The 27,660-nt window shown below is 34.1% G+C and overlaps 1 protein-coding gene across 2 annotated transcripts in view; it reads right to left on the reverse strand.

Annotated features, from left to right (window-relative positions):
* Positions 1-15,026: 15,026 nt before the first annotated feature.
* The window catches only part of LOC121380533 (ecdysone receptor-like), a 112,851-nt gene continuing 100,217 nt past the window's right edge, over positions 15,027-27,660 (reverse strand). For both annotated transcript variants that reach the window (XM_041509378.1, XM_041509379.1), the window contains exon 9: positions 15,027-26,601. In XM_041509378.1, the coding sequence (XP_041365312.1) occupies positions 26,351-26,601 (251 nt within the window). In that variant the 3' untranslated portion in view covers positions 15,027-26,350. The remainder of the gene's footprint in view (positions 26,602-27,660) is intronic.

Below are 27,660 nucleotides of genomic sequence, written 5' to 3' on the forward strand. Positions count from 1 at the left end.
CCCCAGACCTGTCTGATATTTATGCAAATTATTGTTACAACACACAGCTGGTTTGAGCATCTCTAAAGTTTTTATTTTTACAACCTTTGCAGTCAAGCATTATTTTCTTCTTCTTCTTCATCTTCGTTTTCTTCTTCTTCTTCGTCTAGGATCGATCCCCGTCGGTCGGCCCATTCAGCTATTTCTCGTTCCCGCCAGTGCGCCACGACTGGTATATCAAAGGTCGTGGTATGTGATGTTCTGTCTGTGGAATGTTGCATATAAAATACCCCTTACTATTAATGGAACAATGTAGCTGGTTTCCTCTCTAAGACTGTCAAAATGACCAAATGTTTGACATACAATAGCCGATGATTAATAAATCAATATGCTCTGGTGACGAGAGATAGCGCAATGGGCGTGCTGCATATAAAAGATTCTAAATGCTTCATCGGTAGGATTTGGTTGTAGCGGCTTTTTTTCTTTTTTTTCGTTTTGTTTCTTTAACCAAATGTCAAAATAACCGTTGTATAAACATGTGCTAAAGTGTTGTTAAACGAATATTCTTTCTCTTTTTAATCATGCACGGCGACCACTTTCTGCATCTTTCTCTTCTTTTTCTTCTTCTTCTTCTTCTTCTTCTTCTTCTTCTTCTTCTTCTTCTTCTTCTTCTTCTTCTTCTTCTTCATCTTCATCTTCGCGATTTTTAATTTTACGTTAAATACGGGCAATATACCCTGAGAGAGAACTTTCGAGTTCAATGTAACCAGATGTGTTAAAGTTACATACATCTTTTATATGTTGGTCAAGTGAAAGTCGGAACAGATCAACAACCTGGTTCTTTGACTGGGAATGTCACCTGTCTGATATTGTTACAACACACAGCTGGTTTAAGCATCTCGAAAGTATATATATATATATATATATATATATATATATATATATATATATATATATATACTACATTTGCAGTCAAACATTATTTTATTAAATATAAAAAGCAGGCTCGTTGGAACTGAGGGGGAAGGGGCATTGTCCCGTCTCCTTCGCTTACTGGAGGGCTAGAGGATATTTGTTTTATCATACTATAATATATATGAAAAAGAACAACAATAAAAATAGTCTAAAATATTTCTGTTTGGTTTTCTGGATGCTAAGAAATTGTGTTTAAGGAGGCCCAAAGATTAAGAAAAAAAGTCACATATCGGCGTTCGTCAGCCCCCACTTAAAGTATCTCCGGACCCCTACTTCAAACATCCTTTTCACGGGCCTGATACGTCAAATTGACGTTATCTTAATTGTTTGATATAATACCCATATCATGGCGTATTGAAAATTCACTCGAAGAAAGACTACAATATGTCGTGGGTTTAATATAAATGCATACACTTGGGTTTAATATATACACTTACACATACACACATACAAACACACACACACACACACACACACACACACACACACACACACACACACACACACACACACACACACACACACACAGACATATATATATTGGAAGTTTGCGTTACATGCTCATGTGCTGGAAATTATGCAGTGGTTCTGTCTAGCCTGAGAAAGGTAACACTAACTTTTAAATAGAAATACATTTTTAAACTAACTCGATGAACTGTGAAGTTACACTACTATCTAACTAAAACAGAACATACTCGCATACATAAAACTTCTACAGTAGATTTGTAAATACCAAATATTAAAAGACGTTCGTGTGAAGTTACACTAATATCTAAATAAAACAGAATATACTCACATAAAAAACCTTCTGCTGTATATTTGTACATATCAAATATTAAAAGACTTTCGTGTGAAGTCACACTAACATCTAACAAAAACAGACCATACTCGCGTAACTAGAAATTCGGTCATATTTGTAAGTATTAAATATTAAAAGACTTTCGTGTGAAGTCACACTAACATCTAACAAAAACAGACCATACTCGCGTAACTAGAAATTCGGTCATATTTGTAAGTATTAAATATTAAAAGACTTTCGTGTGAAGTCACACTAACATCTAACAAAAACAGACCATACTCGCGTAACTAGAAATTCGGTCATATTTGTAAGTATTAAATATTAAAAGACTTTCGTGTGAAGTCACACTAACATCTAACAAAAACAGACCATACTCGCGTAACTAGAAATTCGGTCATATTTGTAAGTATTAAATATTAAAAGACTTTCGTGTGAAGTCACACTAACATCTAACAAAAACAGACCATACTCGCGTAACTAGAAATTCGGTCATATTTGTAAGTATCAAATATTAAAATACTTTCGTGTGAAGTTACACAAATATCTTAACTATAACAAACCATACTCACATAAGTGGAAATTCTGTAAATTTGTAAGTATCAAATGTTAAGAGACTTTAGTGTATTCATCCTTGGTGTACGTAGTCTATACCACAGGTCGGGTTGACGGACATAAAGAGCACTGGATTGCCATAGGGCTTCAAGCACTGATAAAATATCTGACTCCGATCAACGTAGTCTAACACAGAACATTGAGTCAGTCAATAGTCAAGTGAGACGAATAAAACTAAATAGATATTATCTGGTTTCTATATTGATCGAACAAATACTCTATGAAATATATATAAGGCTGTTACAAAAAGTTGATATAGTATAATTGGCTAAAGGATTGTTTGTATCAATATCCGCCAACAACAGAAGATAAACTTAAATATTTTTGCTTTATTTTGCTTACTTATTCACTCACTCGCTCGCTCGCTCACTCACTCACTCACTCACTCACTCACTCACTCACTCACTCACTCACTCCTTCATTCACTTCGTTATTTATTGTTCCACGCCACATTTAAAACCATGAAATTGCTGTTTTAGGACCACATTTAGATTTATTTTGCCACTTAATAAATAAAATATGCACCCAAAAAAGTAAATTACCGGTCAGCGATCATCGGTTATTGGGTGACAAACAAAGGTAAGGATATGAATGAATGTTCAATGTAAATATAAAAATTCAAAAGTTGAAATAAAAAGTAAACACAGTGTTCATAGCTCTGCCAAAATAGAAATAACACAGATAAGTAAAAGTAAAATTTATAATTAAATTTTAAAACATTGTGTCTCTATAGGTAATACTAAACCAAATAACTTCCGGCTGGGTCAAAGTTCGAGGTGCAACGACTTTTGATAGAGAAGTGAACACCACAAGTCCTGTGATTGGTGATAAATGTGAGTGTGCTGGTTGTAAAAAAAAAGTTTCATCTGGGCAAAAAGGTGTATGCAATTTTATTTCATCTAGTACCACTGTGTCAAGTAGCTTTGTGCTTGAAACATGTATGGGGTACCTGCAAAAAAAAAGGTACTCGAATTTTGTGCGGAACTAGGGTAGTCATAGACGCTGCCCGTTATTTCAGAAATGAGCAGCATGACCCACAATTTTTTCTGATTCACTTGATGGTGAGGGTGATAGTATTTATATCCGTGGCGTTTATGTCGATTGATACGCTGTAGGTAGGAGTTTTAGCCACATATGTTTTACTATTGTCGTCTATGAGATTTGATTTGGTAGTATACACCCTTAAACAATTAAACAAAAGTTCAGGGTAGACTCGATTTCATGCGCGCGTGCAGGAAATGATGCGACTGGATTCCATCGCATGCATTCTACCAAATATGTTTTTCTACTTTGCTTCAGGCCATTGCACTCCAAAATGAGGGGGCGGGACGTTGCTCAGTGGTGCAGCGCTCGCTCGATCCCCGTCGGTGGGCCCGTTGGGCTATTTCTCGTTCCAACCAGTGCACCACGACTGGTGTATCAAAGGTCGTGATATGTGTTATCCTGCCTGTGGGATGGTGCATATAAAAGTTCCCTTGCTGCTAATCGAAAAGAGTAGCCCGCGAAGTGGCGACAACGGGTTTCCTATCTCGAATTTCTGTGTGGTCCTTAACCATATGTCTGACGCCATATAACCGTAAAATAAAATGTGATGAGTGCGTCGTTAAATAAAACATTTCTTTCTTTCTTTTCCAAAATGAGTACACTGACAGTGCTCGCATTGAGATTATGGATCCTTCTACAGAATAAATGCCTGTGTCAAATATGAATGACCGCTTCGAGCACGACACATGACAATTTCATCCTTCCTGCGTCGCCTATATGACTGGGCACCACTCTCCCAGGACTGGCTTTACAGAATAGAATGATAGCATGTTCGCAACCGAACCGTTCCATTCATCTTGAACACTGGCATAGCTTGGGGAAGTACTATGGGCCTTGGCGGATCCAGTGAGGGGACATATGGGTCCTGTCCATCCCAAACCCCCCATTTGAAGTACCCTTTTAATGACTTTTTTTCATCCACAATATAAAACACTAAATTGCCAAGGCGCCCCATCCCGACTCACACTTATTATGTCCCCCCACCCCACCCCACCCCATTATGTTTTACATTTGCCTGTCACGCCATAACACAACTGCCAGTGTGGGTCTCCCCCTCCCCCACCAATATGGGTGTCCTTTAATATAAAATCCAATGGTCCAAGAATAAAAACTGGCCTATTGAGGAAGATCAGTATCGGGTATTTTCCGTTCATGTCAGGTCTGCAATGCCTGTATTTGTTACATACCCGTTGGTGGGAACATCATTCGTTATTTTTGATAACACACACTGTTAACACAAATACGCACGATAATCATTTAAAAACATACGACTGGCTACTCCTTGGTGATGGCCAGGTCACCAATGCTATACCATCCAATGATTGTTTTTTAAAAACACGGTCGAATTGATCACTCTGTGACATACAATTTAACCTCACCTACAACCATTAGGGCCGTAAATAGGGTTTATTTGAAAAAGGCATTTAAATTTATTTTAACACTGGATTGGGTTTTTTTTTGTGGGGTTTTTTTTTTTTTAGGATAAGTAAACAATTTAATACTACATTGTTATCCGTTAGATAACATTCATCTTACAGTACGTTGTTCAAAAACGTATTCAACTCGCTTCCGCTCGTTAGATACGTTTTAAAAGAATTCGTTGTAAAATAAATGGTATCTAACGTAGCATTCTTTACATACTGAAGCAGGGTTTGTTTGCTTGTTTTGGAAAGCTCTACAGAAACACAAATACAACCAAACAAACCTTTTTCGTTTATCTTTATTAGTTCTCTAGATATGTCAGTTTTAATATTTTCGACATTGCGCGTTGCGATTTCATGTTATACGAGCTGCTTTTCAGCACAAATTATAAAAAATTTTTACAGATAATTACAACAATGCAGTTATTGTTTTTGAAATGTATGCACACATGTCAGCAAATAAATGAGAAGGCACATCTCTTAAAACTACTCATAGTTCAGTTTAAAGTTACAACAAATAAACTTCGAAAAATGGCTTTTGGGTAGCTTTTTACCATCTGATAAATTAAAATCTAGTTGAAGTATAGATTATTATAATATATATAACACATTTTAAATGGTACACATTGCATATTTATTGCTTACTTTTTTCCAGATGACTGTGAATGGAAATTAAAAGATTATGGAGTCCTGAAAATGACCACATGCTTATATTTGCACACGTAAAAACATGTGCCGAAAATTGAATTTGCCCCAACTTCAAACTTCATTTTTCAAAAAGTACTGTCAATATCGTATTGAATTTTGGCATGGTGAGAGATTATGTAAAAATCCAACAACTCTACATTTTATAGTATGCTACCGTCAGGATGAGTGAAGATACACACACTCAAAATATGTATTTTTATTAGATGTTGCATAATCTTTCACGAACAACAGATGGTGAAGAACAAAAGATAACAATCATATATATAAAAATAACACCCACATTTATTGTACTGTAGTTTGTTTGCTTTCAAGCATTCATTTTGTTTTCACTACAAACATTTATTGCGTGTGTTAAGTATTGAAGTTCTGCCCTATTTTCCCTATCACTTTGTTGTATGTGATTATTACTGAATCTATGACCAGTGGGATCAATTCTCAATCTTCATAATCAATATTTACTGTTAGCTTATATTGTAATTTTGTTTTAAAGCACCCTGATAATGAAATATTTATTTCCAAGAAATAAAAAAAAGCATGATTATATTCAGAGTAAGTATCCACAACTGTCAACACAGAAGTTGGGGTCATATTGTCTGTACTTTATTTGTTGCGTTTGGTGTAGACTATTATTACCCATATGGTTAAAAATATCTTGGTACATATCAAAGTGATATACGTCCCACTAGAACGCCAAGTGGGGTGTAACACTTTTGACGTCACAAGATGACGTCATCAATTGGCGCACAACCTTACAGGAACATCAACGAAATGAGATGAGTGATAAAAATTAAGATAGATTATGGGTAATAAATAGGATATTAAACTCGCTACCATTTCGTATCAAGTTTATGTCCCACGTGAAATAATTTTCATTGTCACTTGCTAAAGCTCGTGACAACTGAAACTTATTTCACTCCGAGACATAAACATGATACGAAATGAAAGCTATCCTATAATTCTCCCATAGAAAGTTAATAATACCGGTACGCATTTTTGTGGCTAGATGGCGGCAATTGAAATGTCTGGTCACATTTAACCGTTTTATTAATTAATATTAGTATGGTCAGTTAATTTGTTTTTCTTCTTCTGTGTGTGGCACAGACGTAGCCCAGTGGTAAAGCGCATCCTTCATTCACAGTCGGTTCGAAATCGATCCCTGTCGGTGGTTCTGTTGGGCTATTTCTTGTTCCAGCCAGTGCACCACGACTGGTATATCAAAGGCCGTGGTATGTGCTATCCTGTCTGTGGGATGGTGCATATAAAAGATCCCTTGCTGCATTAGAATACATTTAGCAGGCTTCCTCTGATGACTACGAGTCCGAATTACCAAATGTTTGACATTCAATAGCCGATGATTAATTAATCAATGTACTCTAGTGGTGTCATTAAACAAAACAAACAAACAAAAATCTCTCTGTATGTGTATATGGTTTTGCTTTTCTTTTCTTTTTTGTTTGTTTTTCTTCTGCAAAAGCTGGAGTCGAAAGGGTTATCACATTGTGTGATCGTTTCCATGAATCGCCGTTAGTTGTTTCGTCCACAGGAAGACTGCCACACATCATCGGTGTCTGAAAGAAGACTGCTACCCCAAGACTGGTTTGACTGGTTTGACTAATCTAAACCTGCACTAGACGAGTGTGACATTATGGTTCTCGGAGGCCCTGCGGTAAGAAAATAATTAGGGCCTAAAGGTTTTTATTTGATGGAAGTTAACACCAATCATTACTTCTGTCTTCTTCATCCTACGTTTATGAAATTTTTGGGATCCTAAAGTAAGGGTCTCCCAGTGTTCCTGGGTTTTCTTTTTCTAAGTAGTAGCATGGATGGCAATTGTCCTAAATAACCGGCCTCGGTGGTGTTGTGGTTAAGCCATCGAACATAAAAGCTGGTAGTACAGGGTTCGCAGCCCAGTACCAGCTCCCACCCAGAGCGAGTTTTAACGACTCGATGGGTAAGTGTAAGACCACTACACCCTCTTCTCTCTCATTAACCCACTGTCCTGGACAGACAGCCAAGATTTGTGCCCAGAACAGCATGCTTGAACCTTAATTGGATATAAGCACGGAAGTAAGTTGAAATGAAATGAAAGATCCAATAGATGTTATCTCCCAAATCATTCAACATGGACCATGAATCTATGACCCCATATTAAAAAGAAAATCATTAATCCTGTTCATCAGAAAAATGTAATACGGGTGGGTTGTTTTATTTATGCACTTTGTGCGTGTGTTGTTTTCCTTTTGTTTGTGCGTGTGTTGTTTTTCTTTTGTTTGTGTGTGTGTGTGTGTTTGTGTGTTGTTTTTCTTTTGTGTGTGTGTATATTTTTTCTCTTTCCTAAGCAGTAGCGTCACTCTCGGACACTTTCTCAGACAGGACAGCACATACCATGGCCTTTCATATACCAATCACGATGCACTGGTTGGGATGGAAAATTCCTGTAAGAGAATGGCTGATCCTTCGATACAAGCACCTCTGACGAGTGCTCTACCGACTAGACTAGAAACAACAATGAAACAAACACACACACACACACACACACACACACACACACACACACAAAAAACAACAACCACAGTTTGTGTTCACATTATTTATTTTGCCATTTATATCATGTACACAACCTGTAAAGGTATATCTCATGTGCCTGCCAACCTACAAACTCAATAGCAATTGAGCAAATCTTTAACCATCCTACCACGATTCCGTTATCACCATGGTTACGAATATGTACATATTTACAATACATAACCAACACATCCACTACAGTTAGCTTGTGTAATGAATGTAAAATGTTTAGATGTGTTTAGTATAATACAATATTAAAATGTGGCTGCTGGGTTAGTTCAATGACATTGTGACGAGAAGGATAAATAGGCACTATAGCATTGGGTACGGGTAGTCTAAATAAAATAACACTCTTAATTCTGTGGTTATTGAAAACCATGCATTATAGGAAATGTTGCCACCGTTATTCATGAACTGTGGACCTTTGAAGTTTTACATTATTTATATACTCCACACAAAACATTAAGCAATTTAAGATGAGGGAGGGGGAGGGGGGGGGGGGGGGTTTCGTTTTTAAAAAAATCAATAAATCATCTTTTTAACTGTATGTTGACTTACTTTAATAATATTAATAATGTTATCATACACCTAAGTATGTCAGCTGCATAAACCGAACAAGAATGGACATTTATAGCATTGCAATTACAATTTAAAAAACAAAATTATGTCAGAAATAAATTGCTTAATTTTTTGGAGGGCTTTTTTGGAGGGCAGTATATATTCATTGAATTAGCATAAATATTTAAGACGACGTCAAGCTCAAAATCAGGATGTTTTGTTATACAACACAGCTGTAAAATATGATCAGTTAAACCTCTTTATAATATAGCAGGTATTCCACAGACTGGGCAATAGTTAGCGTGCACTGTACAATGAATATATGTAAAATGTACATACACATGTATAGTGCATTCTGCTGTTTCACTGGAACACTTAACCTGAACAGTGCATAAAGAGTAACAGTTAAACTGGTTTAATGGCTTTATCTCAGGAAGGATAAAATAACATAGTCTGGAGGCTTTGCTGAAGGCCATTAATTTTACAGAACAAAGCCGGTATCTGAAGAAAATAACCAGTTATTCTGCAATGTAACAAGACTTCAAAAGATTGTTTAGTTTATTTCAGTTTTTTTGTCAAGCAAATTGTGATTGATTACTCTAGTAGAAAATATTTTAATCTATGACATGATACTGTACAATCATTTCTGCTTATTTTTACTGAACTAGATGTCATTCTTTGTAAAATGCTATATTTTGTTACATCAGTAAAGAGTGTTTTAAATCTCTAAAATATTAATAAATATAAAAAAATTTAAAGTTTACCTCAACATAATGCTTATCTTTATATAGTTTTAAAACTGACTGTAAAAGATATGTAATTTAAAAATTAGTCTGTGAAATTTAACCCGAATTATATATAACACAAGCATGGACTGAACCGAAAGACAAGTTTTATAATAAAATATGCATGTATGTGTATACATGTACATATTGTACATCATGAAAGTTTTATAATAAAATATGATGTATGTGTATACATGTACATCATGAAAGTTTTATAATAAAATATGATGTATGTGTATACATGTACATATTGTACATCATGAAAGTTTTATAATAAAATATGATGTATGTGTATACATGTACATATTGTACATCATGAAAGTTTTATAATAAAATATGATGTATGTGTATACGTGTACATATTGTACATCATGAAAGTTTTGCAAACAACAAAATATTGCGAAAACTGCAAATGACTATAATTATAACAATACTTTATTCATGCAACAATATGCCGACTTTGCTCAAACAAAACAAAAAATACAATACTTCATTGCATTATTACTGTGTCATTTAGTAAATGGAAACTCACATAAAACCAATTTGGATTCACCTTAACTTATCGCTTTGTAATAACTGGTCGACTGTACAGTACAGTTGTTGGGTGTTAGACTAAAGTTCACATCAGAGCAAGCAAAACCCACAAATGCCATTAATGCTGGACTATTTCTTTGTCTTTGAAGAGCGGTCTAATAAAGGATACAATCCACCAACCATGAATCAATTTGATCACACAGATTCTCAAGCCAACAGCCTTTTTTTGTTAAATGTCACAACTCAATAAAGTTTCTGCATTTCTATTCCTATTAACTGAAACAGCAGATTGAAGCATCCAGTGCAATGCTCAAACAAGGTGACTGACTTTCAAAGGAGAGTATTGTTGTTTTTTTTGGTCTTTGAGCAACAGCTCAACAACATTGCGATGTGTATGCTATATAGCTGATATCACAATATCTTCTATATGCAATTTAGGATACTCCCGTCATCTAGCAATACTTTCATGACACAATATACAATGGTTGTACAGTATATTATATAATCTATTGTGCTATTTAAGTTAACATGGCTTGTGTAATTTAATATGTACATATCTGTATAGATATATTAGGTAATTACTATGAAACGTAACCTGAATTTTATAACATGTACTTTTACATATATTATTAATTCTATCATAGATTTTTTAATCTGTCCGTGTTTTTGTCTAAACAAATAAAGATTTTTGTTTATTTTTTGCTTCATTTTTCTTGTTTGTAGATTTTTGGTAATAAATTATTGTTTGCTTTATTTGTGAATAATTTTTTTATCTTGAACAAGTAAAACATTTCCACATGTTGCCCTGTTAACATAAATAAAACAAAATAAAACATATAAAATTGTGATACAAGATCATATAAAAAAACCATACATCATTTGTACTCAGTCCAAACACATCTTGAACACCACATACTGTTCCCAGTATTTTATAGCCAATCTAATTCATTAATTAAGTGAGGGAAAAATATCTTAATATTTTATCTTTAAAATATTCATATCAAATAATGTTTATTAGACAGGATTTAGTGGTCTTTATAATGTCAAGAGATAATTTTTAAGTAACAGATTTTTTTATTTTTTTTAACTTGCATACATTTAACTCAAAAATTTTAACCCTTTTTAACATACAAGCAAGTCCACAAGTAAATGCTAAAGCCCAGTTCTCACTTGAACAATTTTTCATACAACTGCAGTGCGACTAAAAGATTGTACAGCCGTGCGATTCCTGTACCAATTACCTAGGTCCCCCCCTCCTCCCCCGCAGTCTCACTTGTGCGACTGCCTTTCTGCACCAGGCTCTCATACGCTCGCATGAGATTTGCACAGGTTGCACAATAGTTGCACGGAAGTCTGATGGATGTCGCACGGGAGTTGCAGGGGGTCCGCTGGGAGTCGCACATCTCGGCTCCCTTAAGACTAATGTACGACTCCCGTGCGAACCTATCATACTGCCGTGCGACTGCTGTGCAACCTCTATGCGACCAATGCAAACTGTGCGAACCTAGAGACAGCCGTACGATAATTTTAAACATTTGAAAAATGTCGCACCGGCATGCGACATGTCCGAAATACACACGACACCCCTACAACGTGTGCGAATCATCAACATACTGCCGTGCGACTCCCGCACGCCCTGTATGATTTGGTGGTTGCACGGAATTCGTGTAGAAAATCGTTCAAATAAGAACGGGGTTTAAACCATTACACTGAATAACACATGACTGATATATCAAAGGTCGTGGTATGTGCTATCATGTCTGCCGGATAGTGTATATAAAAGATCCCTTGCTACTAATGGAAAAATGTAGTGGGTTTCATCTCCAATGTTTAACATCAAATAGCCGATGATTAATAAATCAATGTGCTCTAGTGGTGTCGTTAAACAAAACAAACTTTACAGTACACTGAATAACTGCAATGTTGGTGGCCTGACACATGATCTTTTTGTCCGAGATTCCCAGCAGAATTTCTGCCAGGTCTTAAGGCTTGCAACATCACATGTGTATCTCTAATTGAATTTGTTCATAGATAAAAATTTACTTTTAATTAGGAACAGGGAAAACTGCCAACTAGGATAACTTAGAATATTGCCTTTATAAACACTGGAAACGGTTAACACCTGTTAACAAAGTCTGCCACTTAAATTACTTAATAAGCAATACTGAACACATGACTCAACTAAAGAAGAACAAGACGAAATCAAACAATCTGATAATTGACAATGAGGCAGATGTCTATCAACTCCCACAAACATTATTAATATATTTATTAATAGAACATGGCCATGACAAGCTAGCGCTGACAAATGTCTGAAAATGGTATATCCATATTTTAATAATTCTTCTGTTAAAATTTAAAAAAACAAAACAAAAAAAACTTAAGTTTACAGAGAACCCGGTAGTGGATTTTTTATATTTGTTCAGGACTTTAATTTAAAAATCTCTCTTAAGCTCTTCAAAACATCGCATTGTCCATGCAAGACTTTTCACATTGTACTGCCAGATTGCAAAGTTAAAGTTACGAGAGTTAATTGCTACTTACAAAATACATAGATTTTCTTAGGTAAGATATAAACGTCTGTATAAAGTGTTTCTGGTCATCCTAATGTTTGTCGTAGTCCAAACTAGATTTTACCTCTCAATAATTTTGTATGTATGAAACAAATATATATTAGAAAATAAAATGAAGAGGTCTACTAGAAACATTAGGATGACCAGAAACACACTGAAATACAGACCCTAACACAGTGTTTAAAAAAAATTAAAAAACTTCAATGTTTATTTTATTGTGTTAGTTCAGTCATTAACAGGCTTTATCAGTCAGAAACATGCTACAGCAACATCAAACTCTGTGCCATCTCTTTGATTCCACTCAGTGGATGAAATTCTGTGGGTACACCCACAATAGCTACACGTACCGGTAAACACACAATTTCTGGATGATATTGTCAAGCGAAACTCTAACCTGGCCGGGTCAACAACAAACAAAAGTGTTAAACATCAATGTCACATAACCTACACAGAACAGCCCAAAACTACATGACCCAACCTGCCCAAATAGACCAACCTGCATAATCAGACAAGTCTTCACAATCTATTTACTTGTCTTCTTATTTTCGAAATCAACATCAAACACTTATTAAAGTAACTATCCTCAGTTTACTGTAATTGTTAAGATGTTGACTATTAACAGTGACCTCTTAACAACTAAATTATATATTAAATATATTTTTTCTGCATAAACATTAATGGCTGGATATGTTTCTAATTATCCTAGTGTTTGTACTAGGTCAAACTATATTGTATATCCAAATATATGTATTTTTTTGTACATACAAAATTACTGAAAGACCAAATCCAGTTTGGCTACTTAAATTCAGACAATGAAAAACACATTGAATATACTGACATTGATATTCTAAACAAGAATCTGTATTTAGCACGTAATTTTAGTTGTTACAGAATTTTATTACATAATATTTAGTGAAATATGTAAAAATATCAGTGAAATAAAAGTGTTATCAGTCACTCAGTGACGATAACACATTTTAGAGTAAACATTTCACTATTTCACTCTAAAATGTGTTATCGTCACTTTAGAAAGTGTTATCTTCATTGTAAGAAAACTGGAACTATTTAGCTACTGGCATTTTAAAAATAAAGGTAAATTGCCAAAAGTTATATAATAAATAGAAAATTTCATGTTTTTTTGTGAAATATGATTTATATCTCATCTTGTGAAGTTTGCAATCGTATCACACTCTTCGCGCAAGCACGACTTGTGATATATGATTGCAAACTTTACAAGATGAAATATAAATCATATTTCACAAAAAACATGAAATATCCTCCGTTTATTACTCAGAAACATCTTACAATGGCATCAAACTCAGGACAGTCCCTTTAATTCGTACATGTATATGAAAACAATTGACTTTCTCTTCTGTACTATACATTAATTATTCCTTGCAACATATCTCCAAATCCAGCTCCAAGATGTATTTTTTTGAGATGTACAATGCGAACGTTTTAAAATACGAATAAATCTGTACTTCTTGGAAGCCTATCAATTTGGCGCTGCCAGTTCGGAATGATTTCATGCCAGTCATATGGAAAAACAATAGCTTGATGATTCAGAGACTAGCAGGATGATTAGAAAGATTCCCTGAGTTGTCCCCAGTGAATTCCCTGATATGTGGTGTAAAACTGTCTCAAACTGTGTGTTAAATGCTGCCTTGCTGCCCAAGATAGTACACCAAAACTTTACAGATTGCAAAGATATTAATCTCTTTAAAAAACAGAGAGAGAGAAAGAGAGAAAATGTCCAAAAAACAATGTATAGTGCAATTACCATAGTGAATCCTACTTGGACTAAGGACTACTAGAAACAAGTATTAGGTGAATGTGATGGTAAAAGTTAGGTTTAAAATTTAACACATTTTGTACTAGGAATTCCAATGAATGTGAACACCATCACTACCACCATAAAAAAATTAAAAAAATTAAAGTTGCTCCGTACACGTGTGTGGGGTGTCATTCTCGATTTTGACAATTTCCAGGAAGGTCGATTAATCACTGTGGAACATTATTTCTGTCAATTGTTTTTATTCTGTTGATCATACAGTTGTTATTGTTTTGTTTTCAGTCATTTTTATTGTTCGAATTTGCGATTTATTGATAAAAAAACATCAACTTTAAAATTTCACTTCTGACCCCGATCGTCCTTCAAGATCTTTGGTGGTCATAAAACCTACTGTAATACTGAACTACTGGTTGTAATGTTTGTCCAATTAATTAACTATTATCATATAACCATTCCCCACAGCTAATATACTTTACAGTTTTGGCAATTGTAAATTCTTATTAGAGTTCCCCTACTTTTTTGAAGAGTATATTTACCAGGGTGCGAACTAAACACACTGTTACTTAATTAAGCACTAACTCTTAACACTAGTCCATTTTAAACATAATCCCATACTTGTTGACATCATCAAGCCACACTGGAAGAAAACTTAACATACTAAAGATATTTCAAAAACACATATTAATAACAACTGTTTACTTCTCAATAACAAAACCAAACCAAAAAACAATGTTTTAAAACTACCATAGATACCAAGCTATTTAACACAACTGTTTCCAGCAATCCAACCTTTAAACATTTTAATGATTATTTTTCAAAGTTTATTTCAAGAGAAGAAAAAAAGTTTTAAAAATTGATTGAAAATGGGTAAAAAATGCAACAGGGTGATTTGAATGAATCAATCAGGCACAACAAACCTGTTTGTTTTAAGGTTGCTCTAACAACAGAGGCATACTGTCATAAAAATACATATATCAACTACAAACTACAGTAATTCTAAGTTCACATTGTTTAATATATTAAAACTATACCAGTATATACCTTGAGCCGGCCGATATCATTCACATAACCAAATTAGTGTTGTCAAATCATCAACACAAAATACATCTGCACATAGGAGTTAAACACATAATAAACTGTCCAAACACTTGTGTAATCTCGAGTTCTGTCTAAACCGGATTTCTGTCTAAACCAGATATGTCTAAACAATATATCTGACTAAACCAGATATTTGTCTCAACCAGATATCTGTCTAAACCAGATATCTGTCTAAACCATATATCTGACTAAACCAGATATTTGTCTCAACCAGATATCTGTCTAAACCAGATATGTCTAAACCAGATTTCTGTCTAAACCAGATTGGTCTAAACCAGATTTCTGTCTAAACCAGCTTTTTATGTAATCCAGATTTATGTAAAAATTAGTATGATCTAGAGTTCTGTTCAATGGCAATGATATGGCTGAAATTTGTGTAAACTAGCACATTGTCAGGCCCCTTTTAATCCGGTTTAGACAGTCCGCTGTTTTTTTCAAAGATGATTTTGTTTATACTTCATGCCAACAAAAACTCCCAAAGGGTATAAATAGTTAAAATAGATAGTGTGTATTTGTATGTGCTCGTTAATCAATAATTTTGCTTGAAAATCCTTTTCAAAAACAGCCAGACTTAACTTACGGATTATAAATTTTTAAGAGTTAAGTTATTTTCAAGACAGAATTGTTATGTCAAAGAGAACTAGAGGATAATTTTACGCTTTGTATTAAAGTTAAAGTTTGTTTTGTTTAATGATACCACTAGAGCACACAGATTAATTAGTTTAAACCAATAAAAAATTTCAAGTATGTTTTAAAAATACAGTAAATGTGAACCTTGAAACTGATATAAATGAAAATGGTATAAGATCAATGCATTTTAAGTTAAAACAATTTTAAAATAACTTAACCCTTCATTTAAAAAATATCAATCAATTAGACTCAATACATTTCTGTTTTCACTGAAATTAAAATTGTTGAAACACAGCCACAATAACTCCAGTATGATATACAATGCCATTTAATTCACAGTTCAACAAAAAACAGGTCATTTCACAATAACGATCTGCAAATTTTATACAACTCAAACAATACTGACATTAATTAATTAATTTTCATATTCCTTTTCACAAATATTTTTTTTAAAAGAAGTCAATTTTGTTTTGCACACAAAATGGACGAGATGATACAGTCTACATTGAGTAACAAGTTCTTGAACACGAATAAAACCGTTCACAGCTCATGTTCGAGACATAACAAGAAGAAGCACTGTCCTAAAACTGCTGCCGTGACAAATAACATTGGAGATAGTCATATTAATGTTCCACTCTCCAAAAGGCACATCATTAAAACAAAAAAACCTAAAAATGTATAACAATGTTTTTTTAATATCATACATACATATCTACTTCAGAAAAATACTCCATATATTTTTTCTTGCTGTTTAAAACTTCAGGACTACCTCTGTCACTCTCCAGTTGCAAATTTTAAAAACATGAGACATTTTATTTGATGTAATAATTAACACTTTGTTGGAAAGTAATGGGGAGAGGGAGGGGGAGAGGGAGAGGGATAGGGATAGGGGTAAGGGTAGGGGTAGGGGTAGGGGGTTCTACCTTTGACCTTTAATAGATAGTTTAGTGAAGTTTTCTATTGACCCTTATCTAGCCCTGAAAATGGTAGATAGATATTGGTTGGAAAGAAGTTGATTTAGATGTGTTTGACAGATACTATTTAAAGCTGTTCTACTGATGGCAACATGAAACACAGTAATGGTATTTGCATGAATTTGCATGAATCCCTGAATTCACAAGCTATTAATGCAAGGAGCAAGCCAGTAAAAGGTTGTTCACAGTTGTCAACATTTTCACTTGTTGGGGTGGAGGACATGGGCATTATTGCCAACATACACTTTTAAACTGAAAAAAGAACAACCCCAACCTTTAAAACATAAATTCTGCGGAATTAAATGCCTCTCGCCTACCATAAACGTTTTCAATACACTATGATGAACATCCATAGGTGCAACTATAAACCAAGTTTCATTGCCCTAGGACTTAAATAGTTTCTGAGAAACTGATCTGATGCAAAACTTGGCAAAAGTTATGCTGTTGTTGCCACCACTGCCACCAGTCGCAAAGTAATACCTCTATCTTGCTTTTTTACTTCGTGAAGGCGAAACAAAACAAAAAATCTACAATTTTTATGTACACTTTTAGGACGAGGTAGAGGCCGGGTAACAATAAGGAATATTCTCTTTACACCTGTGTAAATGTTGATAAAGGTGATCAGCCCCTTACTGCATTGCCATTTCCCTAGGTAGAAAGAATGACCAAACAACATGAGTTATCTTCTCTTTCAGGAAAGCACACTTCTAGCAAGGCACCTGTCATATTGACTATTTGCATTATACTTCCCTTGATTAAAACAGAATTGGGTAGGAAGTAGTTGACTGCATTATAATAACACCAATAACAAGCAGGGTTACTCAATGAGTAAATGACAATATGTCAAAGTCAAAATTACACCTATTATTAGTTTTAAAGAAAGAGAAAAAGTGTACAGATAAGCCTGACATAAAATATCTCTTCAAGAATTACTTCCCTTTGTAGAAGGCAAAATCACCAGCAAAGGAGCATTCTTTGTCAAATATGGAATACAATAACTTTATAATCGTGTTTTTGAAATATCATCTTCAAAATATACAAGCACACACACACATGATTACTACCAGTATATTTTTTAAATATATTATTCCCTGATTGTAATTAAATACCGGCTCCCTGAATGGAATTTAAAACACTGAATATCAATATAGTTAACCACCAATTCCTTGAACTAACTCCTTGAATGTAATTAAACACTATACTCCCTGAATATAATTAACCTCTAACTTCTTGAATGTAATTAAACATAAGACTCCCTGAACATAATACAGACTCCCTGAATGCAATTAACCACCAATTTCAGATATCAAAATGTCATATGTGTGTAAATAACTATTTGTCTGTTGTCTGTCCTAGAAAGAAAAAAAGTGCAAGAAAGAAAAAAGAAAAAAGGAATGTTTTATTTAACGATGAACTCAACACATTTTAATTACAGTTATATGGCGTCGGACTAACGCTAAAGACGTCAGTACTGGTTAAATTGATAAGGGGTGGTTTGTGAGTACATGTATATTCTAATTGCTGTATTTAACTGCAAGACAGTCGCATGCTTCATTCACATGTTGGAAACACTCTGGCTGTAAGTAATCTAGAGTGGTTCAACAACAGTTACACTTGCTAACAAGTGGAATAAAGCATGGCGTGCCACTATACCTGCATGTTTGATGTGAGAGTCTGCATTTGATTCAATTAATTATTTCAACGAATGTTGTACCAATACCAGCATGCATGACAATTTTAAAACTAAAATTAAATTGTGTCTCTTTTTAGACTGAAAAAAAAAGAAGAAAAATCCCTTATAGTCAGAGGTGTGTGTCCTCAAAGATATATTAATTAACCCAGGTGTGGATTCAGAGGGTGGTCGAAGGTGTCTGGACCCCACCCCATTCACCAGGGGGGAAATGGGGGGGGGGGGGGCCACTTAATTTTAAAGTGAATTCATAGCTAATATATAACTTCCAATTAAGTAGTTGGATATAAACCCTCCCCTGCATACAAACTTGGATCCATCACTGCAGCCACTCCCCCAAATGCCAGAGTAGTATCCAGGCTACATGTACTTACACACGTATGTCCCTCCCCCAACTATGTCCTAGAAAATTTAAAGCTAAAATCACCGCATTATTTTATTCTTCCAATGGGTATACTATAACACATGGTGATTATTAACTTGTAAATACATCTATTAATGTCTGCATTTATTTATTTTTACTTCATATCATGCTGAGCAGGGACTAAATAAATGTGCTATTCCGTAAACATGAGAAAATATGGAGCCTCTTCTAAGACATTCAGTTTTTCGAGATTTTAGCAAAATGTAATACTACAAGTTTATTGCAGATAAATGAATTTACAATAACAATAATTGATCAAGCTGTTTCGGTCATGCATAACTTGGATTGACAAAAGAAAACAAAAATCCAGTGAAAATACTGATTAAAAAAAAAAAAAATTCCCTGAGTTTAAGCATTTCACTTTTACTTTGCCTAAAAAACTAAATATCAGCAGGCCAATAAGAAATCAAATGTGTTTTGGCATTAAAAATCAATACAACCGAATGAAACTAGAGACATTACCATGGCAACCTTCGTGCTCAAAAGGAAATATTTACATATTCACATATTATGAAGCTCAAAAAATATTCTTACATTATACTTGCCAGACATTTGTTAAAAAATCATAAAGGTTTTATTTAAGACTAAACCCTCTGAGATCAGTTTCAATTTTGAAAAAAAAAAAAAAAAAAAAATTAAAAATCACATTCCATGTAGGAAAATTCATACTTTTATATGGCAAAAAAAAATATATTTACTTTTTTGTGAGAAAATCTTTCTTTCACATAAAAGTAGTAATAAAATACAGTTATAAAACTGCTAACTGGAAAGAGAAGCCCATGTAGAATGAACTCCCAAGTATTATCATCCCCAGGTAGTTAACCCCCCTCCCTCCCTCCCCAAGTAGTCCACTCTCCCAGACAGTTTGTAATCTACCACTAAGAAAGGTGCATGGTGTATACTTTTCATTTCCAAATTAAGCTCTTTACATTTTGAAAATCTGCTTTATAATTTTAACTGCTATAGTGCTACATAAAAGACCTGTGTGGTTACCATGGTAACACTGATAAAAATGTTTGCTGTGCAAGGTACAAATTATTAATTGAGAAAAACGTAACTGTGTAACAACTTAGCAAGCTAAATGAATGATAATACACTTGTAGTTAAACAACTAAAAAAACAAAACAAAAAAAACAGTAGCTTTTCAAACGAATGATAAATAACAATACAGACAACTTAACAACTAAACACTGAATAATAAACTGTTACCAACAGAAACCATAGCAATACATTAAACAATTATTAATAGAGATGAGAGATTAAAAAACAAACAAATTGTACAAAAGTGATAAACTATTATGCATACATAAACAAATAATCCAGCTCTGAAGCAGAAATATGCTATGAGAATGCTGTGTGACAACAATAAAACTTCTACAAAATGTTAATGATCAAAAATTTCAAATACTCACTTGCCTCAAACCTAACAACAAATATTTCCTTTCTGCCCAACAAAATGACACCATATTGTCAGTCAAGGGTATATCTAGTCTATCGGGGTGTAATATATATATATATATACTCTCAATGTCCACGTTGTCTATCAGGGTGTGTGATATATAGATACTCAATGTCCATATTGTCTATCAGGGTATGTGATATGTAGATGCTCAATGTCCATGTTGTCTGTCAGAGTGTGTGATATATATATACTCAATGTCCATGTTGTCAATCAGGGTGTGTGATATATAGATATTCAATGTCCATGTTGTGTATCAGGGTATGTGATATATACATACTCCATGTCTATGCTGTCCGTCAGCTGTGTAATATATAAATATCAATGTCATTGTTGTTTGTCAGGCGTGTGATATATAGATAAGCAATGTCTATGTTGTCTGTTAGGAATGTGATACATAGAGATACTCAATGTCTACGTTGTCTGTCAGAAGTGTGATATAAGAGATATTCAATGTCTATGCTGTCTGTAAGAGGTGCAATATAAAGATACATGTCTATGTTGTTTTTCAGGAGTATGATAAACAGAGATAAGCAATGTCTAGGTTGTCTGTCAGAGGTGTGATGCATAGATATATTCAATGTCTATGTTGACTGTAAGGGGTGTGATATATAGATATGTAATATCTATGTTGTCTGTCAGGATTGTGATACATGAACTCTGAATGTTTATGTAATAGAGATAAGCAATGTCTATGTTGTCTGTCAGAAGTGTCATATATAAAGTCTATGTCTATGTTGTCTGTAACGGATGTAATAAATATTGATATTCAATGTCTTCATTGTCTGTCAGGTGTGTGATATATAGATAGATACTCAATGTCTATGTTGTCTGTTAGAAGTGTGATATATAGAGATATCCAATGTCTCTGTTGTCTGTCAGGTGTGTGATATATATACTGTATACTCAATGTCTATGTTGTCTGTCAGGTGTGTGATATATAGATACTCAATATCTCTGTTGCCTGTCAGATCTGTGATATATATACTGTATACTCAATGTCTATGTTGTCTGTTAGAAGTGTGATATATAGAGATATCCAATGTCTATGTTGTCTGTCAGGTGTGTGATATATATACTGTATACTCAATATCTATGTTGTCTGTCAGGTGTGTGATATATATACTGTATACTCAATGTCTATGTTGTCTGTCAGGTGTGTGATATATAGATACTCAATATCTATGTTGTCTGTCAGGTGTGTGATATATATACTGTATACTCAATGTCTATGTTGTCTGTCAGGTGTGTGATGTACAGATACCCACTGTCTAAGTTGTTGGTCAGGGGTGTGATATATATAGATAGATACCCATGTCTAAGCCACTATGTAATGTATGTGATAATATTGCTAAGTTCTATGCACTAGTCAGTCTACAAGCATCCATATTTTTGGAAATGGGTTTCCATCCGAGTATTATGAATGAGAATATGGTATATACATGGCTTAAACATGAGTGACTGTGTGTGTGATGTGAAACAAAAAGTCTGGAAAGACTGATGCAATAGTTGATCTAGTTAGCCTACACATGAACAGACAATGCTTCATGCAGAATAACAAATCAAATGATAAAACAATAAAACTAAATCTGTGGATATTGTTTCAAAACCGGTTTACATAATGTGAACACTAGCTTTTACATTTATAACAATAGTTTTGCTTTTGAACATAATTTGTTTTGTTTTTTTAATTCTCCATTTTCAAAATGAAGCAAAAAATTAAACTTATTTCTGAGGAAGAAGTTTAAATATTACCTTTTAAATAGCATAGAGACTAAATAAAACTATTTTAGAGGCTTTAGTACTTTTTAGTCACTGTTTCAGTACAATGAAACCAAATTTTTAAAGAAATGCTACAAGTTAAAATGATAAAATAGTGTATGTATGATATGCATCGATTTTAAGTTAGACCATTGTGTTTTAAAATAAATATTTAAAAAACACAAACAAAAAAACATGAAACCAACCTTACCCTAAACATTGGTAAGCAATAACAGAAGGCCAATAGGTAGAAGTGAAGTGAAGTGAAAGGGATTTACGTGCACATTCAGAGCAAGCTGTTGTAGCACATACCTATCCTGGTCACAGGAAAGAGAATAGGTAGAGAAATAAGCACATTATATATAACCTTAGATCTTGATTGTAAGGACTAATTAAAATAAATTACAAAAATTAAAAATTAAACTTGCGATATAATCTCAATGAATGACTTAATTCAATCAGCCTGCATCTATTTATAGACTATAATTAATTAACACCACCAAATTCCCATTCCTTTTCGTTCACAGCCAATCTACATTAAGAATAATGCTTATAACACAACAATATCGAATTGTAATAGTTTAAAAATTAAATTTAAAAACCCAGACTACTAAGCATGTACATATATGTGACCGTGGCTACAAAAAGTGTACAGACGAGAGGAAAATAGAAAAATATTATTTTGGCATTTTTAATAGCCAGTGGTCACAAGTGAGATGACGAACATATTTCAGTTCAAAGATACATGCACTTGTCATCTGAATGAATGAAAGTGAGGGAAAATACCATGGGAAGTTATCGAGTTCAGTAAAAATTAAATCTAGTGAAAATTAATGTGGTATTTTATTTATTATCAACCTTTAAATAATGTAAAAATCTGACAGTTACTAAAACATAATGAGACATGCGAACGCACTGAGCTAGGACATAGGAAGATGACATCGTTTACCGAAATGATCATCATAATAATATTTAAACTTTAAACTTGTTTTTAATAATAAAATATAATTAATTTTTAATTATTATTTTTTTAATGCCAAGATCTAAGGTTGACACGTATACATGACATTATGTAGAGTTGATATAATTTATTAAATAATTTTTTAAAACTTGTAATTTTGTGTTAAATCGTGTTCTTTCAAAAAAATCTCCTGCTTTTTGACAAAGGTTAACAGGTCTGATGATGTCATTGAACAACTCAAATCCACCTGGTGGTGTACATGAAATTTGTATGACACACCTAGACATTCACCAGGTAGGTAATAAATAAAATGCTTACATGCTGATATCATTTCCAACAAGCTTGTGCCTCACAGATGCCACATTGACATTCCAAATGACGCCATTTTAAACAACGTTTACTGTGAATGACTTAACGCCTCATCTGTACTCTTTTTCACAGACATGGTCACATATTTCAAGGTGTTAGTAAGTCAAAAAAAAAGAAAAAAAAAAAAGAAGTCAGGTCTTCAAGTTCAAAAGGAGTAAAAAACAAACAAAAAAACTAAACAAATCTAGTTACCACAACCTTGGGTCTGCAATATTGGAAACCTGTCTTGGAAAATTTGCCGGTAAATTCGGAGAATGTGCCCAAGACAGACCTGCTTGAACCTTCAGTGGATCTAAACACGGGTCAAATAACTGATTGATTGATTGATTGAACATTGGAATGAATAAATGTTTAACAACACCCCAGAACAAGCAATGTACTGACAACCAAAAATCAATATCCAGATTAGGAAAATTATTTTCAATATTAAATATTTTACTTTCCATTTATGGGAAGTTGGGAATTTTAGACACATACATATACTTGAGCCTTCGTTTAAAAGCCTAGTGATACTGGTAAAAATAAACTGAGGAGCAAAACAATATCAATCACAAACTTCAAACCATAGCTTCAGATACACAATTAAAAGGCATCTATTTTGCGAGGTAGACAAGTTGCTATGGCGATATTTAAATTTTTTTTTTTTAAGTTACAGTTTTGGAAAATTTGCTCACAGAATACGAAGAGTTTGTATAAAATAGTATTAAAACCCTTTAAAATGGCTTAAATTTTTTCACGTATTTAAAACAAAATTGTAGATTTTTAAAGAACTAAACTTTTTAACAACAAAAATGTGATTTTGTCATAGTAACTGGATTAAATTTATTTACATATTTAAGAATAAAAATGTAAACTTTTTTATAACTAAAAACCTTTAAACAGGCTTAAACATATATATAACAACAAAAAAAAAGGATTTTTTTTTTTTCTTCTTAATAGTTGTTTCTGTTTGAAAGTTGTTATATCAAGCACTCTGCAACAATACAGTATAATATGTACAATATTCTAGATATAGCATCACTCTCCAACAATATAGTAATATATACACTATACTAGATATTTCATCACAGAAGACTCACTAGTTACAGTATTAACAGCTGCCTTTCTCAAAACCAGTTGTATCATAACAAGTCAATATCATGAACTTCATTCCATACAAATTAATAATAGGTACCTCAGTCTGTACAAATCAATATTAGGTACCTCGTATTAGGTGCTTCATTCCATACAAGTCAATATTAGGTACCTCAGTCTATACAAGTCAATATTAGGTACTTCACTCCATACAAGTCAATATTAGGTACCTCAGTCCATACAAGTCTATATTAGGTACCTCATATTAGGTACTTCACTCAATAAAAATCAATATTAGGTACCTCAGTCTGTACAAATCAATATTAGGTACCTCAGTGTGGACAAGTCAATATTAGGTACCTCAGTCCTTACAAGTCAATATTAGGTACCTCAGTCCATACAAATCAATATTAGATACCTCAGTCTATACAAATCAATATTAGATACCTCAGGTCCATACAAATCAATATTAGGTACCTCAATCCATATAAGTCAATATTAGGTACCTCAGTCCATAAAAATCAATATTAGGTACCTCAGTCCATACAAATCAATATTAGGTACCTCAGTCCATACAAATCAATATTAGGTACCTCAGTCTGTATAAGTCAATATTAGATACCTTATCTGTACAAGTCAATATTAGGTACCTCAGTTTATACAAGTCAATATTAGGTATCTTATCCGTACAAGTCAATATTCGGTACCTCAGTCCGTACAATTTGAAACACCTGAAGACCGGCTCAGTAAAAAAACTAACACCAAATAGAGTTTTTCCCGATCGGCAAACAGTTTAGATCTGGGGGAATGGTGCAGTACTGTTGTTTTATCTCACTGGGATTCCTACAGCCAGTTCCATAGTGCAGCGAATTCTACTGGGATTTCAACAGCCAGTAGTTTTCTTCTTCTTCTTCTTCTTGTTTTCTCACTGGGTTCGAACTACGAAGATAGTAGTACAATGTTGTCCACTGGGATCAAATATTGAGTAACTTCATCCAGTTGACAAACTCCGTCCAAGCTGACTAACTGGCTCCTTGTTTCAAATACTTTACTCGCAGTTAAAGAGAATGCTTCACCACAATTTAACACAGAAGGCACATTTGTTATTACTTTTTTTGTTGTTGTTTTGTTGAAGATTCCACCTGAAACTTTGGTCTGTGAAGTATTCTCCACCTGAGCAGTACTGTTGTCAAATTTGGACAGAAATCTCCCGTCGGCAATGTAAACAAACGGATTCAAATCATAGTCACAAGTGTATTGTTACCTTGTCTTCACTGAGGAAATAGACCAAGATTTCCTGTATTTGAAATGCATTACATTGTTTTAAAAAAAAAACCATAAAAAAAAAAACCTGAACAAAATGAAAGATTCTTTCAGTTGTCCTGGCTGAACCTGAACTGTCGATGCAGTCATGAAAAAAAGAAGAAAAAAAACAAATGAAAAAAAAAAGTTTTCATCATCCTTTGTGCGCCAGTATGGTTGAAGAGTATATCACACTATCACATTACATGTCATACTGAACACCAACAAACAAGTGAACAATATCATAACATGCGGGAATAACATTATGTGCCTTCTGGAGGCATAATGTACATCTCGGTCATTAGTGACGGCAGCTTCTCTCCATACTTCTCGAGGTCAACCAACAAACTCGAGTGCTCGGCACTGATCGACCGCAAGTCCGACAGTCGAGTTAGGAACTTGGCCAGTGCACTCCCCCCACGCAGCCGTTTGGCGTTTTCGTATTTGTGAAGACAGTCTACGTACGTGGCCTGAATGTTTTCTACTTTCTTCTGTTCTATTAGACCAGGTCGCTCTGAAAGAAAAAAAATAAAGAAATGATATTATTCGTAATGGTGTTAACTTGTTTTTATTTATAAAAACTGACAATTTTATTATGTTGCTTTTTCAGTCAATTAAAACATATTTTCTCTTCTTTTTTTTCCTTCTTTTTTTTAACCAAACTGCTTCCTTTCCTTTTTCTCCTGAGACTTCTATCTCATTCTTATCTTTCTACTTCCTTTCACCTGTTATTTCTATTCATATTAAAATCACTGTTGAGATGGCAGCAACCGTACAGGTCATGGTCAATAATTTTAATACACAGTTAACCTTTAAGTTTAATAATGTATAATAGCTGGCTGCAATCTGAGATGGTGAAAATTGAGATGGCAACAACTCACCCGAGAAAACTGAGATGGCGACAACTCACCCGAGAAAATTGAGATAGTGACAACTAACCTGAGAAAATTGAGATTGCGACAACTCACCTTAGAAGACTGAGATTACGTCAACTCACCTGAGAACACTGAGAATGGTGACAACTCACCTGAGAACACTTAGAATGGTGACAACTCACCTGAGAACACTTAGAATGGTGACAACTCACCTGAGAACACTGAGAATGGTGACAACTCATCTGAGAACACTTAGAATGGTGACAACTCACCTGAGAACGGTGACAACTCACCTGAGAACACTTAGAATGGTGACAACTCACCTGAGAACACTTAGAATGGTGACAACTCACCTGAGAACACTGAGAATGGTGACAACTCATCTGAGAACACTTAGAATGGTGACAACTCACCTGAGAACACTGAGAATGGTGACAACTCATCTGAGAACACTTAGAATGGTGACAACTCACCTGAGAACGGTGACAACTCACCTGAGAACACTGAGAGTGGTGACAACTCACCTGAGAAGACAGAGATGGCGACAACTCACCTGAGAAAATTAAGATGGTGACAACTCACCTGAGAAAACTGAGATGGCGACAACTCACCTGAGAAGATAGATGGCAACAACTGAGATGGCGATAACTCACCTGAGAAGATAGAGATGGCAACAACTTACCTGGGAAGATGGAGAT

The sequence above is a fragment of the Gigantopelta aegis genome, chromosome 9, assembly GCF_016097555.1.
Source record: "Gigantopelta aegis isolate Gae_Host chromosome 9, Gae_host_genome, whole genome shotgun sequence".
Taxonomy (NCBI): Eukaryota; Metazoa; Mollusca; class Gastropoda; order Neomphalida; family Peltospiridae; genus Gigantopelta; species Gigantopelta aegis.